The sequence below is a fragment of the Corvus moneduloides genome, chromosome 13 (assembly GCF_009650955.1).
Source record: "Corvus moneduloides isolate bCorMon1 chromosome 13, bCorMon1.pri, whole genome shotgun sequence".
Taxonomy (NCBI): domain Eukaryota; kingdom Metazoa; phylum Chordata; class Aves; order Passeriformes; family Corvidae; genus Corvus; species Corvus moneduloides.
Window position 1 is genome coordinate 1,040,947 of NC_045488.1, and position 16,691 is coordinate 1,057,637.

The window sequence follows — 16,691 nt, forward strand, 5'->3', positions numbered from 1 at the left end:
GTACTGTTGTTAAGATGGAGACAAAAGGACATAACAGACTGGGGAAAGGAAATGAGCAGGAGTTTTCTCCAAACTGGGAAGCAGGCTTACAGCCATGTCTCTGGAAGGCCTCAGTTTCTCTTTCTCTGTGCTTTCGTTTAGGATGGGAAGGTGATCGTGTGGGATTCCTTCACTACCAACAAGGTAAGTGAAACTTCAGCAAAATCCTGTGTCCAGGGCAAATGACAGTGGGATGAGGTGAAGGGCCCACAGGTGTCACTGGAGGCAGTGGGATTATGGGATAAAATGTAGACTTCCACTTGCACCCCAAAAAAGGGAGCCCAGGGCAAGTCACCTCCCTTGACCTGTTTCTGAGCACAGTCCCTGTTAGGGCACTGGGGTTTGTCATGGTCTCCATGGGAGGCTCTGATCCAACCTCTTTGCTGACAAGGGAGGCAAAGCCCAGCCAGCAAAACAGGGCACCCCTGTACCAGGTGTTGTGTGTGGTCACTGGGGATCCTTCAGCTGTGGTGTTCACTGTGAAATGGTGTCACTGCTCCTCCAAGCCCTGCCTGGACTGCCTCCTGGCACCCTGCACCACACAGATGAGGAAAAGCTACCTGTTTTTAACTCACTTTTACATGTGCAGCAGTGGGACTTTTCACAGCACTGGATGACCCAAATAAAACGTGTTCTGTGATCAGTTTGGGGCCCATGAATAAGGTGGAAAGTGTCAGAGAAGGACTGGCCATCCTCCTGTGCTCTGCTGCATTCTGCAGTCAGCGTTGTCCCAGCCTTACATGTGAGTTATGACTGGGGGAATCATCTGTGCCTTTCACTGGCCCTAAGGATGTCCCACAGAAATACTGAACTTAGGACTCTCCAGTGTTCTCCTTGCATGGGTTAGAGAAGCAGTGAGGTGCCAGACTCAAGAGATGCTGTGTTTCAGGAGCACGCAGTGACGATGCCGTGTACCTGGGTGATGGCGTGTGCATATGCCCCATCTGGATGTGCCATTGCTTGTGGGTAAGTAAGTTCCCAGTTTCCACAGCTGCTTACACAGAGAAGTTGGATTTGTTGCAGTCTCCTGGTGGCTTCAGAACCTGACAGATAGATGTTTGCATGCCATGATGGTGGGTGGAAGCTCTACATTCAGTGCCTCTGATTCTATTTCCATAGTGGCTCGTACACATTATCTCCACTGACTTCAGTGCAGTAACATTTGTTGTGTAAGCATGGAAAATAATCCTCTTTCAGCATTTATATCATGGGTTAGGAATTCTGCATGCATGCAACTTCCCTGTCCCAGTGTGGTTGTCTATGTTGAATATATCTTCTAAGGGAAAGAGCTTTTAATCGTGTTCTTACTTTGCACTCCTTTTTTTATGACATAGAGGTTCATTATTAATGGTTACCAGTATGTGAATAGACCTTGCTAAGATGAAATGGGGAGAAGTAACCCTATTCTTGATAACCCACAAGTTTTCTGTGTGCTCAGATTTGAAAAAGTGAGTTTATATGGGGGGAAAAAGCAAAGAGATTAAATGTTGGCAAAACATCTTGTAAGAAGGGACTGGATGGATCAGACAGACAAAGCAAGCTTGGGACAAGAGAAAGGAACAAAGGGAGACTTCAGCATGCAGCTTGCAAATCCAGAAAGCAGCAGACTGAGACAGACAAGCAGACCCCATAATTGTGTGTGGAAAGGAGTCTGGAAACTGTGTTTTTGACTAGAACCCAAAGAATGGCAAGAAAGCTCTGTCTTTACACCTGTAGCAGAGACAGAGAGTGCACATATATATTGCACCTAATTCTGGATTTCTGTTGTGCTGTCAGTTAAGTGCCATGCACATAATGTAAGTGCATATGTAGTGTAAGCACCAGTGCATACATAATGTAAGCAGCTGGTGGTGTGCCAGGATCCCGGGGACCAGGGCAGGGCTGATCTACCACGGCTCTAGGAAAGGGTCAGATATAAGTCCTGCCCTTTAGAAATGAGTCCTGGGTCTGACACAGCTTAACTGGTACAACTGTCCAGGAGGGGGACAGCAGCTACAGAGGTCAGTGCTTCTGTTGCCTTTTTTCCAAACTCTTCTAAAAGCTCTGTCTTCACACCTACTACTTACTTGCTATACTGCCTTTTCTGTAGGAGCTAGGTCAAATTTGTTAAGGTAGGTGTATAATGATGCTTAAACACTGATCTTCACAGTGACAGATGTCAGCAGAAAAATGGCAGTTTGGCTGTATGTGAAACATTAACCCTGAGGTGGCTGCTGTCACCTCCCAGTTTATACTTTCGTGAGGTTTCATTCAGTGCCATTTATAAACTCGATAAGGGTGAAAAAAACTGAGGCGCAGCTGTTCAAGTTCTGTAAAGCAGCCAGGCTGTGAGGCAGCTGGGGCTTCCCTGCACAGGGAGATCCCACACTGCACAATACAGGGAAGTCGGTACTTGTAAGGGTTTGGCAGCACAGCACTGACAGGTGGTTTCCTTCTTATCACCACTCGCCTTTTGTCGTTGCAGTTTTAACCAGTTCTCCTCTCTCTGTTACTGCTATTATTACTCTCTTCAGTGGCCTGGACAACAAGTGTTCTGTGTACCCTCTGACATTTGAAAAAAATGAAAATATGGCTGCAAAGAAGAAATCGGTTGCAATGCACACGAACTACTTGTCTGCCTGCAGCTTCACTAACTCAGACATGCAGGTAAATGCGTTCTCTACCCTCTGCTCACCATCACCTGACAGGAGCTGCACTGGGGTGCAGTGCACATGTCCTCCCTTGCTCCTGGGGCACCCAGGGCCATGTCCTGCCCCTGCAGGGGCTACTGGAACACCCTCGCAGGGGGCAGCGAAGGTGCTGCAAAAGCTGCTGTAAGGAAATGCTTGTCCCAGCCCGTGGCCAGGCTGTCCCTGCAAAGGCCTGAGGCTTCTGCAGAGGGCTCGCTGGTACCTGTGTGTTCTCTGCTCCCCAGCTCTGTGCCAGTTTGTGCCTTTAGGAGCCCAGACTGTTGCAAATAGTTAAAACCACGGTTCAGCCAGGACTAGGCTGGGTGCTGTGCCAGCTGATGCTGACTGTGTTGTTTGCCTGCTTTGTCCCGGACATCCGGCCAACTTTGCTTTTGCTTTCATTCTTAGTATTTTTTATTTGTACCAAGTGATACATTTGAGCTTGAGGATGCCCCACAGGGCCATGTTGTCTGTACATGCAGTACTGTGTTCCCTCAAGGGAAAGGAGTGATGCTGTCCCCATCTCACAGGCAGTGGCGTGCAGCACAAAGGCCCACAATGGGAGGTGATGGCAAATCCAGGAGCTGAATGCAGATCTTCTGAGACCAAGCCAGCCTTCCTCTCTATTGTGTATCTCAAAGATCTCTTTCTCTAGGAACACAGAAGATGATGAAAGGAGCCAGGATAATCCCCTTGTCCTCTCTGTTTTCTGAATTTAATTAAAGCTCTTCTCAGTGCAGCTCTGCAGCAAAATAAGTGGCAGAATGGAGCCTTTTCATAGCTCCTGATGTCAACAGAGCTGCTGGAAAGGGAATACCATGTCCCCTTCTTCCAGATATTTGGAGCTCTTCTGAAGGAAATATCAGCTCTCATTGCTTCTATTTCAGGACATGTGAAGCTCAGAGTATGTTGTTGTTTGTCGCTCTCTGGTTTCTGTAATGACTCTGAGGTGCTAATTTAAGTCCATTGCCATGGAAACAAGTGGCGGAGGTACCCAGCACTCAGGCTTGCTTAGCCCTGACCTTCCTGTGCAGGAGTCATGTGGAATTAGAGTAGTCTAAATTAAGTGGAATGTTTCTGATGAGATACAAACCCAGTTTTCTCTTTTCTTGTCTACACTTACATGCATCGGGATTAAATCCTATGACAGGAAAAATAGCAATTTATTTTTCATAATAAAAAAGAAAGAAAAGTTGGGTCTTTTTTTTCCATATTAAATACAGCAAACTGTGTTGATATTGTTATCTATACAATTGATATTTTATGTTATACAATTGATATTGTATCTACTATTGTTAGATAATATCACAGCGGATTAAGGGTCTTCATATTCAGTGTGGATATAAAGAAATTTTTCTGAAGTCTTTAAAAAGAAGTTTTCCTGTGATTGCTAGGCTTGTAAGTGATCATTTATGGCACTGCATGTTATTATTCAAACAAATACAAGCAAACAGGTTGGCCAAGCTTCTCTTAGGACACTGTTATGTAGCAGATCCCAAAGGATCCCAGATAATCCCAGAGTTCTTTTCTTTTTTCATTTACATAAAGGCCTCAGGATTAAAACTATTCAGAATTAAAACTATTAAGTAACTCTGAGGGTACACAGTGCATTGTGCAGGAGCTTTTCCAGCTGTGTGCAGAGCAGCTCTGCTCTCCCAGTTTGCTTCAGGAGGGATGTGGTGCTGTCCTGGAGCAGCTCTAGCATGAGGTGGAGGTGTCCCCCAGCCCAGTGTCCCCACAGCTCCCACTGCCAGGTGCTGCCAGGGCTGCAGGTCTGCCCTGACTTCTGTCTTAAACTACAGCTCAGTTTTCCCACAGAGGCATGGAAGACTGGGTAGGAGTTTAGGGTTTGGTGTAAGAGAGCTCTGGGGGGACTCATCGTGGGTTACAGTCACTCCCAGGCTGTGTGGGTGCTGAAAAAGGGGTGCCACCCTTGCTCCCCATCATGTTCCCACGTAGGCCCTGAGCTGCAGGGCTGGGTGACCCACACACCTTGTTCTCAGTGCCCCAAACCAGCCTTGCTTGAGAGAGCCTCCCCTGCCTCAGTGAGCTGAGAGCCAGGGAGCCTCTCTTCCTAAATTAGGTATCTGCAGCTCTGCGGGGTGATAATGCTCCCCACGTGACAATGCTCCATGTCTATTAATAGCAACAGTTAATTGGGATCTCAAGTGTTTTGCATAGGGCAGGCAGGGCTGGGGAGCAGGGTGAATCCCACGATGGTGGAGGAGGTACAGGTGAGGGTGGCCCCTCTCCTCTCACCACTGCTCCCAGCCCCGGTGCCTGTGCCCCTGTGAGCAGGGCTGTGTCCCTGCTGTCCCCTGCCCTGAGCAAGTGCTACCTCTTGCCACTGGGCGCCAGGCAAGGGTCCCCATCAGTGCTGCTCGAGCCCCTAGTGCTGCTAGCCACAGTCTCTTAGCAAGGATTGCCAATTCCCTCCTGGTCTTAGATCTTCAGAGTTGGTTTGGTTTGGTTTTCAATAGCAATACCTTGAAGTTGAGTCCATAACATTTCTCTTTAAGCATTAGCTGGAGCTCTGGGTTGCCAACAGACCCTTCCCTTACACTTTTAGCTACTCCTGTTCCCCTTATGACTTTCTTACACAGTGTTACAAGAGCAAATCCTCAGAGCTGGAAGTCTTCATTCCTCAGCCAAGTACAAGTATTCCCCAGAACAGGGAGGTTCATTGATCCAGGCTCCAAAGCTGGCCAGAAAGACAAGTCAGGACTTTCTTCTGCTATTATCATCTGAGAGCATTAGCATCTCTGTGCTGCAGGATTCAGAACAGTCTGTTCTGCAGCTTTTACCTCTGTTTACATGAAGAATTTTTGGAGCATCTGTCAAACATGTTCAGTGTTTAACCTTTATGCAACTCTGAATGGTTTCATGACTGTGTTCATTTTCTTCTTGAAGAGAATTTTGTTTTTAACATCTAACTACCCACTGGGATCACTTGAGTTTCCTCACCAGCCATGAGAAAAACCCGTGTACAAAACTGAGAGCCCTCCTACGTTCACCCTTGCTTCCTTCCACACCAGTGCACAGGGACTCTTCCAACCTACAGAATTTGTGATTGCATAACAGTTTCGGGTGCCAAGGGGAAATTTTGAACAATTGAGCATCATCAGGATTTAGCCACAATAACAAGCTCTGATCACATGTGCTTTCTACAAGTAATGTAGCAGATGGGAAAATGTGAGCTATGTTCAGCCAGTGTATGTTCAAGCCCTTTCACACACAAATGGTTTTGGACAAGTGAGAGCTGATGGACTTATCAAACAACTGTCTAGACAGGCTTACTTCCCTTTCAGAAAACCCATGTCTTAAGCCAAATTAATTTGGTTTAACCTATTTCAAGCAGAAAAAAAAAAAAAGGTGAGTTAAACAGGTATTCTTAACTCCATTTACCTGGGTTGAATTCCAGCAGCCTAAATATGGATAGAGTGAAATACGGGGACAGACAGGAATACCAGTATTGTTCTGCCTCCTTTTTAGAGAATATGAAAATACCAGCAGATCCTTACTGCTGTCAGTTCTGCAAAGCCCATTGCACAGAAGGGACCATTATTGAAACATTGTGTAGGTATAGCGGTGTCCATACAGCTCTCCTTTCCACTCTACCTTTTTTCCTTAAAAATCAAACCCATAAACTGTACTTAGGTTCACACTGGGCTTATGGCTTTGATTTACTGCATAATATTTAATTAAATTAAAGCTGTCCTTTGGTGTATGTGTAGGATGTCAGTTGTTTCTTTGTAACCTGAAGGTCATCTGCTGATGTTGTATTGTGACTCTTCTTCCCACATCCTATAGATCCTGACAGCAAGTGGAGATGGAACTTGTGCTCTATGGGATGTTGAGAGTGGGCAACTTCTACAGAGTTTCCATGGTCATGGAGCTGATGTCCTGTGCCTGGACCTGGCCCCTTCTGAAACAGGAAATACATTTGTCTCTGGGGTAAGCAGGAGCTTCTTCTCATAATATCAAACTAAGGAACATGGAAGTGAAAAGGCAGCAAATCAGGAGGCTCATGATGTTACTGAGAGAGGGCTGGAGTATATGTTGGATGCCCCAGTGCAATCCACTCATTGCAAGCACATTTTCCAAGCTGGAGCAAATTAAACCCCTGACTGTGGGGTCAAACCCACCCAGCCAGTCTGACTGCAGTTCTGCTTACTTAGCAAGTTCCACCCCACATCAAAGCGATCCAGCTCGAGATCAAAACAACGCCTCTGCTGGGAAGGGGAAGGCTCGGAGTAAGAGCAGTAGGCTCCTACCACAGCAGAGGTGTGAGTCCCTGTGGGTGGGAGCCTGAAACAGCAGAGGACTCCCACACTTCGCTCCTTCCGCATCTCTGGAGCCAGATGGGGTGTGACAGGCATCAGGTGGTGCTCAGGGCATTGAAGTGGGGCTGCAAATAACGTGCGTGCCACTATGTCCCTCAACTGCTCCCCAGAGTCAAGGGGCAGCTTGGACACTGGCTAGCCCCCGTGCAAGTTGGAGCAGGGAGATGAGGTGTGGCCACATCTTCAGCTGTTGCTGAGTCCTCTGTGCCTTCCAGAAGCACCAGAGGCATTTAAAGCCCCTTCATCGGTCAAACACTGTCCTCTCCCTGTCCTGGCCCAGAGGAACACGCAAACCTCACTGGGGCTGCAGGACTGGACTGGTCTGGGAAAGGACCCAGGGCATCTTCCAAATCATGTCCTGCTGCCGAGGGATCACTGTTTCCAGGCAGCTGAGCCATTGGCACACAGCCTGGCAGTGAGGCAGGCCAGGCATAAAGGTGGCTGGGATGGGGCTCAGCTCCTTTTCAAGGTGATCTTGGTCTTTCCCACATTAGAAAGTGAGGGTGCAGATGAGAGCTGGTGGTAGCTGAGGGGCAGGTTGCTTACCAGTAACTTTGCTGAAGGTACCAGTAGTAGCTTTGTTGGTTTCTGATCCCAACCAGCACTGGCCCAGGGCTGATCCTGTGTTTGATGATGGAAATGGCCCTTGTGCCAGAGGGTGCCAACCATGGCTTAGGGGTGCTTGGAGTCATGGTCTACACAGTAAACCTGGACCTCTTCTGTTATGGCTCTTTTTATCAAATTTGTCTGGCCCATCAGGAGCAGAGTCCAACACACTGGCCCAGTTTGCCTGCTGGTAGCACAGCTGCTCCGAAGCGTGACTGAAAGCTAATTCCATCCAAGTGCATTACTTCTCTTGGGTTTTCCTGTCACCGAGCTTGCTTCCCAGAAAGGATAGGTTCATTCTCCCTGGGAACAGCTCAGCTTATTATAGGGCAAGGAATCGCAAGCAGCTCTGGTACTGCTAAGAGAATATGTCATACTTGTGTTGATACAGCAGCTTGGGCATGTCTGTGCTTACAGGCACTCGCTTAATTCATCACGTGTAAAACACCACTGCAGTGAAGACCTGTCTTGCATCGTGTCAGTGCAGGTACAGGCAGAACAGTATGAAGGTACGGTGGCATAGAGAGACTCCCTGAATACTGTTCCTCTGTAGGACAGTAACCTTGAGCTGGAATAAGCAGGGTCAGTATATCAGCATGTAGGCTGGGTGCTGTTACATTTAACGACCTAACTGAAAATTCCAGCCCTCCCGGGTGAGCTCAGGGCTGTGCCCCAGGCTGTTTTGCTCAGTGCCCTCTGAGCAAGGCTCCTCAGCTGATTTGGATATCACTCAGGGGGTACATCTCTCCACAGCTGGTAGCTGGTTTAGCCTTCAAAACCTTAGGAGTCAAAGCACCAGCTTGTCAGATTGGTCTTGCCCCCAAACTCCCAGAGAGGTCATTAAGAATAGTGCACACGGAAGCAATATGAAGGGCTGGGCTTGGGCTGTGGTGGGGCTTTAGAGGGAAGTATGGTGGGTCCAAAATATTCTCTATCCTGTTTGTTTTCCCTTGTGCAGAAACCACAAGCTGGTGCCAAGGAGTATTACCTCTTCTAAATAATGACATCTTTACTAAAACCACTAGGATTTAATTTTAACAACAGAATTTTTTAAAAAAGAGAGAGACACGTGAATTGTGAAGAGACTGTTTAATTTAATTAGCTATCATATTTGATTAAAATAAATAACGTGTGTGGCACGGTCTGGTGGGCAGGGCGCTCTGGCTCAGCAGAAGCAGCAGCCACCTGGCCTGCCCTGTGCTTCCCACACAGCCTCAGAGAGGCTGAGCCCCCGGAGCTGAGCCTGCCTACTGCCTGCTCCTCAGCAGGGGCAAGTTTGTTAAAATCTCCCATCACTCTTCAAAGCAAAGTCCATGTTCTTTTTCTCGTCACCACAACTGTGACAGCAGTAAGACACCGCAGCTGAGAGCTTGGCCCTACAGGTATGAGATGGTTCTTGCCCCAAGGACAGTGTAGACTACATGAGCCAAGCCCCTTGCCCAAAGAATTCAGGGTGCTGAGCACTGAGTGTTAAATGATCTTTTCAAAGCACAGCTTGGAAGGGCAGGTTTGAGCTTGAGGATGAGATGAAGTGCTGCTAATGCTGTTTTTCTCATCCCAACCACACCATCAAGCATGTGGGTGCAGAGCCCTGACACGGGTTAACTCTGGTAGGAGGCTAGGCAAGAAACCCTCTGGATGCACTGATTTAATTTTCTCTTTCAGTGTATGAGAAGAATTAGTTATAAAACTTTAAATGCTCAGTATTAGTTTTTTATATTGATCATGCTAAGTGGTCAGGGAACAGGTCAGTTGTGCAGCTGTGGTGTGGTGGGGCTGCAGACAGAGGTAGGGCAGCAGCACAGGCAGAGCAGGGTGGTGAGTGCAGGGCAGCATGGGGCTCCAGCCTTCATGAGCAACTCTGCTCCCACCTGCAGCTGCACAGGTGAGGGTGCCACTGCAGCCAGCTCTGGGGCTGCTTGCTGGTTAAATCCTCTCAGAGCTATGATGTTCAGAGCCTTTGAATGTAGCGGGCTTGATGACAAATATCAGACACATGAGGGGTGAATGTCACCATTTGCACAATTGCAGTGATATTTTTGTTCCTTACTAGGGATGTGACAAGAAAGCCATGGTTTGGGACATGCGGTCTGGTCAGTGTGTCCAGTCATTTGAAACCCACGATTCAGATATCAACAGTGTCAGGTCAGTATGTTTCTGGGAGAGGACACGTTTGCAGTGTTGAGCAATGTGCTGATTCTATTTCTGAAGTCTGACCTCATGCAAGTAATGTAATGTGTTCTGGTCTTCTTTCACTTGTGCACAGATATTATCCAAGTGGAGATGCTTTTGCCTCTGGTTCAGACGATGCCACGGTATGTTCATTCAGCAACCTAATTTAGGAAAATTCTGTTGCTTCCCAAGTCAGATTTTCCTAAAAGACTAGGTCACATCCACAGAAGACTTTTAGTGACTAAACTGGGCCTGTGACACCAAATTTGCAGAAATAGTAATCCTGTAAGATAAGATATTAAATACCATATATAACGTTATAGGGAAAATCATGTAACACTGTAGGTCACTTCTGCAAACTTCTCTACAAGAGGTACTGTCCAAATACTCATTTCAGATTCTCTATGTTTGAAGTTTCGTGACTAAAATTAGTTGTCTTACTGGAAGAGATTTGGCTTCATATAGCTCTTGGTCACAGCATGGGAGGAACCAGCTGAAGTGCTGCAGCTTGTGTCAGGAGAAGCAGCATGTCCCAGAAAGTGGAAGGACCATGGGCTCAGGGCAGAGCAGGGCAGATGAGGGCAGCTGGCCTCTGCAGCCCCAGGGTGGCCTTGGTCACACGTATCTCTGTGGGCCCTGACTCACTGCAGTGAGTCTCTGCATCCAGGGCGTCCTGGATCACACAGTGGCTCTTAATGGCTCTTGCTTATCTGTGAGCAATCTGCTAGGAGGGACTCAGAATGTATTGACAGGTAAATTTGATCAGCACAAGGTATACAAAATGCCATTTAGCTCCTGGTGCCCTCTACCCCCAGTGATGCTCAGGGCTGATGGCTCTCCCTGCAGCTGGTGTGTCCAGGGGGGACCAGGCTCTGCCCCACCGCAGCCCTGCAGGGACTGAGCTGTTGAGTGTAGCTTGAGGGCAGATGATGGGGAGGCACCTGGCACCTTATTTCTTCTGTTCACTCAAACATCACACTGAGTCACCTGAGAGCAGAGACTTTAGATAAAGTTCTATGCCCTCAGAGCATGTTCTGAGTCTGCTCCAAAGCTAGCTGAACTCAATAGAAACATTCCTTTTGTCTTCGTTGGATGTGGAGACATTCCAAGGCTCTTCCGGAGAGAGCGAGCGAACCCTGACTTTATATTTTAAAAGCTGTGATTAGAAGTTAATGCCTCTAGCCCTGTGGTGAGCCCAGTGGCTCTCTGCACAGGTGGATGCAGTACTATGAGCTCTTGAGATGCTGAGGGAATGGTACAGAGAAATTGTCCACCATTAAATTCCAGTGAAAGCACTCTCTTTTAACACCCAGTATCACAGGTTCTTATTTATTTATTTGATGGGTTTTTTCTTTTTTAACTATTCTTGACACCCCTGACTCAAGCAGGAGAATGGGAAATTCCACCTCTGTACTTTTGACAGAGGTTTTGGCAGTTTCCATCTACCTCATTCTTAAAATGAAGAGGTTTGTTTTTGCAGTGTTACAGAGTGGTATCGTTGACCTGATTTATATACTTGGGGATTCTGAGGAACAGATAATCCTGACTGGAAGTAATCCATAAAAGCATGCTCAGATGACAGTCTTGTCATCTGCAGTGACCCCAACTCCCTGTCAGGACAGTCTGACAAAATTTTTCATCTGTGTGGAGCACTGGGAGAGCTGGACTGCACATACCTGGCAGCCGCTCCCCACTGCCCTGAGAATCAAACAGCCACTTCTTTATGTGCACACTTGAATACCAGCCACTTTTCAATAGGAAAGCCTTAATATTAGCAATCCCATCTGGCCAGTGTTTGCTTAAGCTTAACTTATTGAGGAGGGGTTTCAGTTCACATAGTTTCAAAAGTGCATTTTGATTTCAGGGCTAACAGACAGCCTTTCTGCATGGCAGTGAAGTTTGAAGTCTGGCAGTGAAGTCTGATACATGATTTCCATGTCAAACAAGCCCAATTTTGCTGGCAAATGATAAAAACAGGAAGTATAGGTTGTCAGAGGTGATTTGGAATTTTCCATGAGAAATGAAAACCAGAGATCTGCATTAAAATGTATTATTTCACTTGAATTATTTTCACGTAGGTTTTTCAAACAGAGAGGCCTCACAGCAGGGCAGGGACTGTTTGTTGTCCTGGCTTACTCAGACCCAGGACTACCACCTAGGCTCCTCTGTGCCACATGGTCTGTGTTCTCAACAATGAGTAGAGATTTGATCCCATCTCCCAGGCTCCAGCTGTGGCTAAGCTGTTGTTTAAGAGGCTGTCTCCGCATGCACCTCCCCAGCAGCAGGATGCCCTGATAAGTGTGAAACCACAGAGGGGAAGCGAGAGGGTGTGGGGACTCCAGTGGGTAGCCATGGTCCAAAGCCCACCACTCATGTCTTTCTAGCAGGACAGGCAGGAGGCTTAGAGAAGTGGCTTGAAAAAGAAAGTTCTTCCTGCAATGTATACAAAACAGCCTTGTGTTGCTTAGATCCCTGTTAGAGGATCCCAGCTGCAGCAGCCAGAAGCAGAAGGAAAGGAGGAAGCAGAAAGAAGCAGAAGGAAAGAAGCCAAGCAGCCGTTTCCTGTGATGTCTGTTAGGCTGCACCTCCCACTCCCACTTTTTCCAAATATTTTAGCCAGTGCTTCCAGCATTTACTGAGGCATGTGTGTTGGTTTTGTTTTAATCCTAGTGTCGTTTATATGACCTTCGTGCAGACAGAGAAGTAGCAATTTATTCCAAAGAGAGCATCATTTTTGGAGCATCCAGTGTGGACTTCTCTCTCAGTGGTGAGACTTGAACTTTGGAGGTTATCATAGTGTTGAGATTTGAGGGGAACTGTAAAATTTTTCAGTTTAATTTGATAAAACATTTGTTATTAAAAGTTATCAAAAGTACTAAGTACCAAAAGAAACATTTAATGCATGGAAGCATTTTTTTTTGCCTCTGTAAAAATAATTACTCTTTAAATAACCTAGCTGGCTATTGCTTCGTTGTAGTGTTGAAAAGTATTTTCCTGGCCCTACTGAAGGCAGGAAATATTTTGCCATTAACTACAGCTGGGCTAGAGTTTCACAATAATAATGAAAAACATTTCAAAGGCAACATGAAATGTAGCTAAACTATTAAGTGCAGTTACATAAATAGTTTTTAAAAGCATAACAAATGATTAATAGTAAAAGTGTATTAGAGGGGTATGAAGAAAGAGTCATTGCCACTTTTCACTGCAGATCCTGAGACATAAGCTCGAGTCTTGTCTCTCCCAGCCCAAGTGCAGAGCTCCCCAGCCACCCTGGGTGGGGATGAGTGGGTGGTGGACTGCCCTCCTCCTGGAACTGAGGCAAATGTCTCTGTCATGGTCACAAGCACCACGGCTTGTCCCGTTGGCAGTGAATCACCGAATTGTCTGTTAATCATTCAAGCATTTGTATTCAGCTTCTTGTGTAAGGTCTGAGTAAAGTACTGTTACCCTGCAATAGCTGTTAAAGCGCTCTGCAGTCTGTCACCGTTTGGAGTCATCCCCCATCTCTAACGTCTGAACACATTTTATGTAATTTAACTAAAACTGACAGTGCTTTTAACTAATGAACTGTAATTGTTCCAGCATTTAGCGTGGACAGCTCAGCAGCGGCAGGGCTGTCCCACGGGAGCACAGCTGGCCTGGGGAAGCAGAGCTCACGGGGTGGGCTTGGGGTGACCACTGTCCTGCAGAAGGCCCTGGCTGCGGTCAAGGCACGTTAAGCCCTCGCTGTGTAAAATCTCATTCTCTCTGCAGGTCGCCTGCTGTTCGCGGGCTATAACGATTACACCATCAATGTCTGGGATGTGCTGAAGGGGTCCCGAGTGTCCATTCTGTTCGGACACGAAAACCGTGTCAGCACCTTGCGGGTGTCTCCCGACGGGACCGCGTTCTGCTCGGGCTCCTGGGACCACACCCTCCGAGTAAGTGCCCGAGAACCCGCTGCGGGTGCTGCTTTCTGCAGCCGGTTAATGACCGGGGCTCAGGAGGAAGGCGTGTTAGAGGAAAACTGCTCTAGAGGAACTGAGGAGGGTATAAAACAGCGTAAAACACGAACAGCAAAGCCAAATAAAAATCCCCACCAAGTGCTGGCAGAACGGCTAAGTTTGAGCTTGCTGTTGGTTACATGATATCACTGCTGCTGATACTCTGTACCACTAATGTGATTGCCTCGCCAAAGCTAATTTAATGTTTGACAGAAGAGTCGCTGTCATAAAGGAGTGTTCGGCTCTCTCTCTTTCTACAGATCTGGGCGTAACCTGAGATCCCGTATGCAGAATCAAATGAAGACTGAAACGCCGGACTACAAAAACCGCATAAAGAAGCCATTCCTCAAAATCAAGTATTCACTACAGTACAAAAGGGTGACACTGAACCCACAGATTAACACAACTAGGTAGAAAATAGTCTGCTTGAACACATAGCAAACGTTGACTTGTAGTAAAACGAAATGTTTTAAATTTTTTTTGAAACTATATTCTTTTATTAGAATTAGTTTCATTATTTATAAAGGGACTTTTCTCCAAAGTCACCTGTATTATAGAATTGAGTATTTCAGTGCACATTATCTATTTATTTGCATGAATTTAGTTCCTTTTTAAAGTAAAAAAAAAAGTCCTGATTTTATCGGGATGTAGCATAAGGCTTTGGAAACATTCCGTAGTAGCATATTGAATGTCGGTGTTGAAAAATGGAAAGAGAAACAATTCTGATACTTTATGATGGTGTTATGGATGACTGAACCTTGGCGGTAAGTAGAGGAGCAAAGGACCTACTGTGAAGGTACTGGCTGCTGTCATAAAAATGTATTTTTTGTACAGAAGAGAAATCCCTTCAATCCCTGTTTTTTCCTACTGTCTTTTTAGATAGAAATAAGTATTTCATCTCTGTTACCTGAATATAAAGAATCTAAATATATACAAACTGATAAACAGCAAAGAGGAGGGATATAAACATGATTTACATAATCATGAGGTAATACTTAACCAGTAGTTTCTTAGAAATTTTTAATTGTATCACTTGGTGAGTGAATTTTCTTTTACTTAAAGAAATGCTACATGCTAAGCACTAAGGGATACTACACGCTAAGCATTAAGCACCATTATACTGATGGTCAAATCTTTTCCAAGTCAGTCATAGTCATTCTATGACCATGATTCTTATTTGCATTTTGAGCAGTTCATACAACTTCGGCAAGGCAATGTAGCTTAAATGTATATCAAAGCAGTATATACCCATTTTAAGGTCCTTCTGCAATGTCAGAGCAGTTGTAAGTTCATGCAAATACAGGTCAAATCATACAGTCCTTACTGTAACAGTCATCTCCCACTGCCACGGACATGGTTTTGTCATAGCTGGACTTGAGAATGAGTAACAGTGAGCTGTTGAAAATCTGCTGTGAGCCACAGTCCTGCCAGGGTTTGAGACTGTGCTGACCAGAGCACATGAGTCCATCTGATCCAGGAGTCCCTGGTTTTCAGGGGACCAGGACAGCTGGCCACATTGCTGGCAGCATCCAGCCCTCTGTGTGAGCATGGGAATGCCAGATAGACTGGCAGGACCACCCCACACAGAAGTGATGCTGTAGAATCAAGATTTAATCAGATAAAGATGAGATACAATTAATTATAGAACCACTGTGAGATTATATCTGCATTCATGCATTGAAAGCTATTGGGACTAGAGTATGTCAGCTCTGCTCTGCCAGCAAGTACTGAGTCCTAACCTCAATATGAGAACAAAGAGCTGGAGTAATGCTGGGGGCTTGCACAGCCTGGCCTTTGAAATTCAAGTGGTGAGGTACAGCTTTTAATGTATCAAATATATGATTTACATTTAGACTGGAACAGGAGAGAGCAAGCTTACTGGAATGAGCCTGTTTACAAGCTCACTGGAGTTTGATGATAATATCCTCATTCTGTTTGCAAGTGGGATTTTTTTACAATAATATAAAAATCATATTGGAAACAAAGTCTCCTCATCCATGAAAACATTAGGTTCTGTGAATCCATAACCAGTTAACCTAAGACACTGACATTTATACCAGCCTTCCATCCCTAATGGAATAGGTCAGCTGTTTTCACTTGGAAAAGTCAACTCTGATGCTTTGCAATATTTGTGGCAAGCTATCCCTGTAACAAACTGAATGCACTATGGAAATGTCATATAGAACTCACTGTGCAATATTGAGTCAATACACTGTACACATTTGATCAAAAGATTAATATTAATGTTTAGATAGTATTTATTGGCAAGATGTTTGTTTCAAACATAATACATTGTGTTGATACTTACGAACAGCCTAAATACAATAAATTGTATTTTACATATTGAGAACATGTATGTAGTAGTTCTTCTCATTGCTTAGGTATTTGTAACGATGCCTTTTTTTTTTTTCTTTTTTTGAAATTCACTTTTTGCACTGCAGTTTCTTAAATTATTTCTCCTGCAAAAATCTCAGGTAAAATCCAGATCTACGAGCAAATTACTTGTGGAATATCTTCTGGAAATACCCAAGGTGAACCACAGCAAACAAGAGTGAGCAGCCCTTGAAAGTATTTGAAATGCCATCTCAGCTCCCCCTGCATTCAGGAGGACAGAATTTAGATTGTTTTCCTGCTCTGAAGGATCACAGCTAATGTAATGTTCCATATCCTTATTGCCATACGCAGGAACGAACTGGAAAAGGCAGGATGTATGTTTTGTGGGAGCTCCTTGTGTTGCAGCAGGATGCCAGGGAAAAGCTGGGCACTGAAATGCTGTTGAGGGCTCAGGCTGTCACTGTTTGGGTCAAGCAGATGTGCAGATCACCTGGAGGTGCAGCAGTTCAGCTGTCTGCCTTGTCAGGAGAGAAATGAGCTGTGGC

General features: G+C 45.7%; 1 protein-coding gene across 1 annotated transcript in view; it reads left to right on the forward strand.

Annotated features, from left to right (window-relative positions):
* The window catches only part of GNB5 (G protein subunit beta 5), a 28,669-nt gene extending 12,507 nt beyond the window's left edge, over nt 1–16,162 (forward strand). The window contains exons 5-13 of the mRNA XM_032122444.1: nt 142–183; nt 929–1,005; nt 2,553–2,685; nt 6,519–6,662; nt 9,711–9,802; nt 9,924–9,972; nt 12,500–12,596; nt 13,583–13,749; nt 14,073–16,162. Coding sequence (XP_031978335.1) covers nt 142–183; nt 929–1,005; nt 2,553–2,685; nt 6,519–6,662; nt 9,711–9,802; nt 9,924–9,972; nt 12,500–12,596; nt 13,583–13,749; nt 14,073–14,084 — 813 coding nt within the window. The 3' untranslated portion in view covers nt 14,085–16,162. The remainder of the gene's footprint in view (nt 1–141; nt 184–928; nt 1,006–2,552; nt 2,686–6,518; nt 6,663–9,710; nt 9,803–9,923; nt 9,973–12,499; nt 12,597–13,582; nt 13,750–14,072) is intronic.
* The last annotated feature ends 529 nt before the right edge of the window (nt 16,163–16,691 follow it).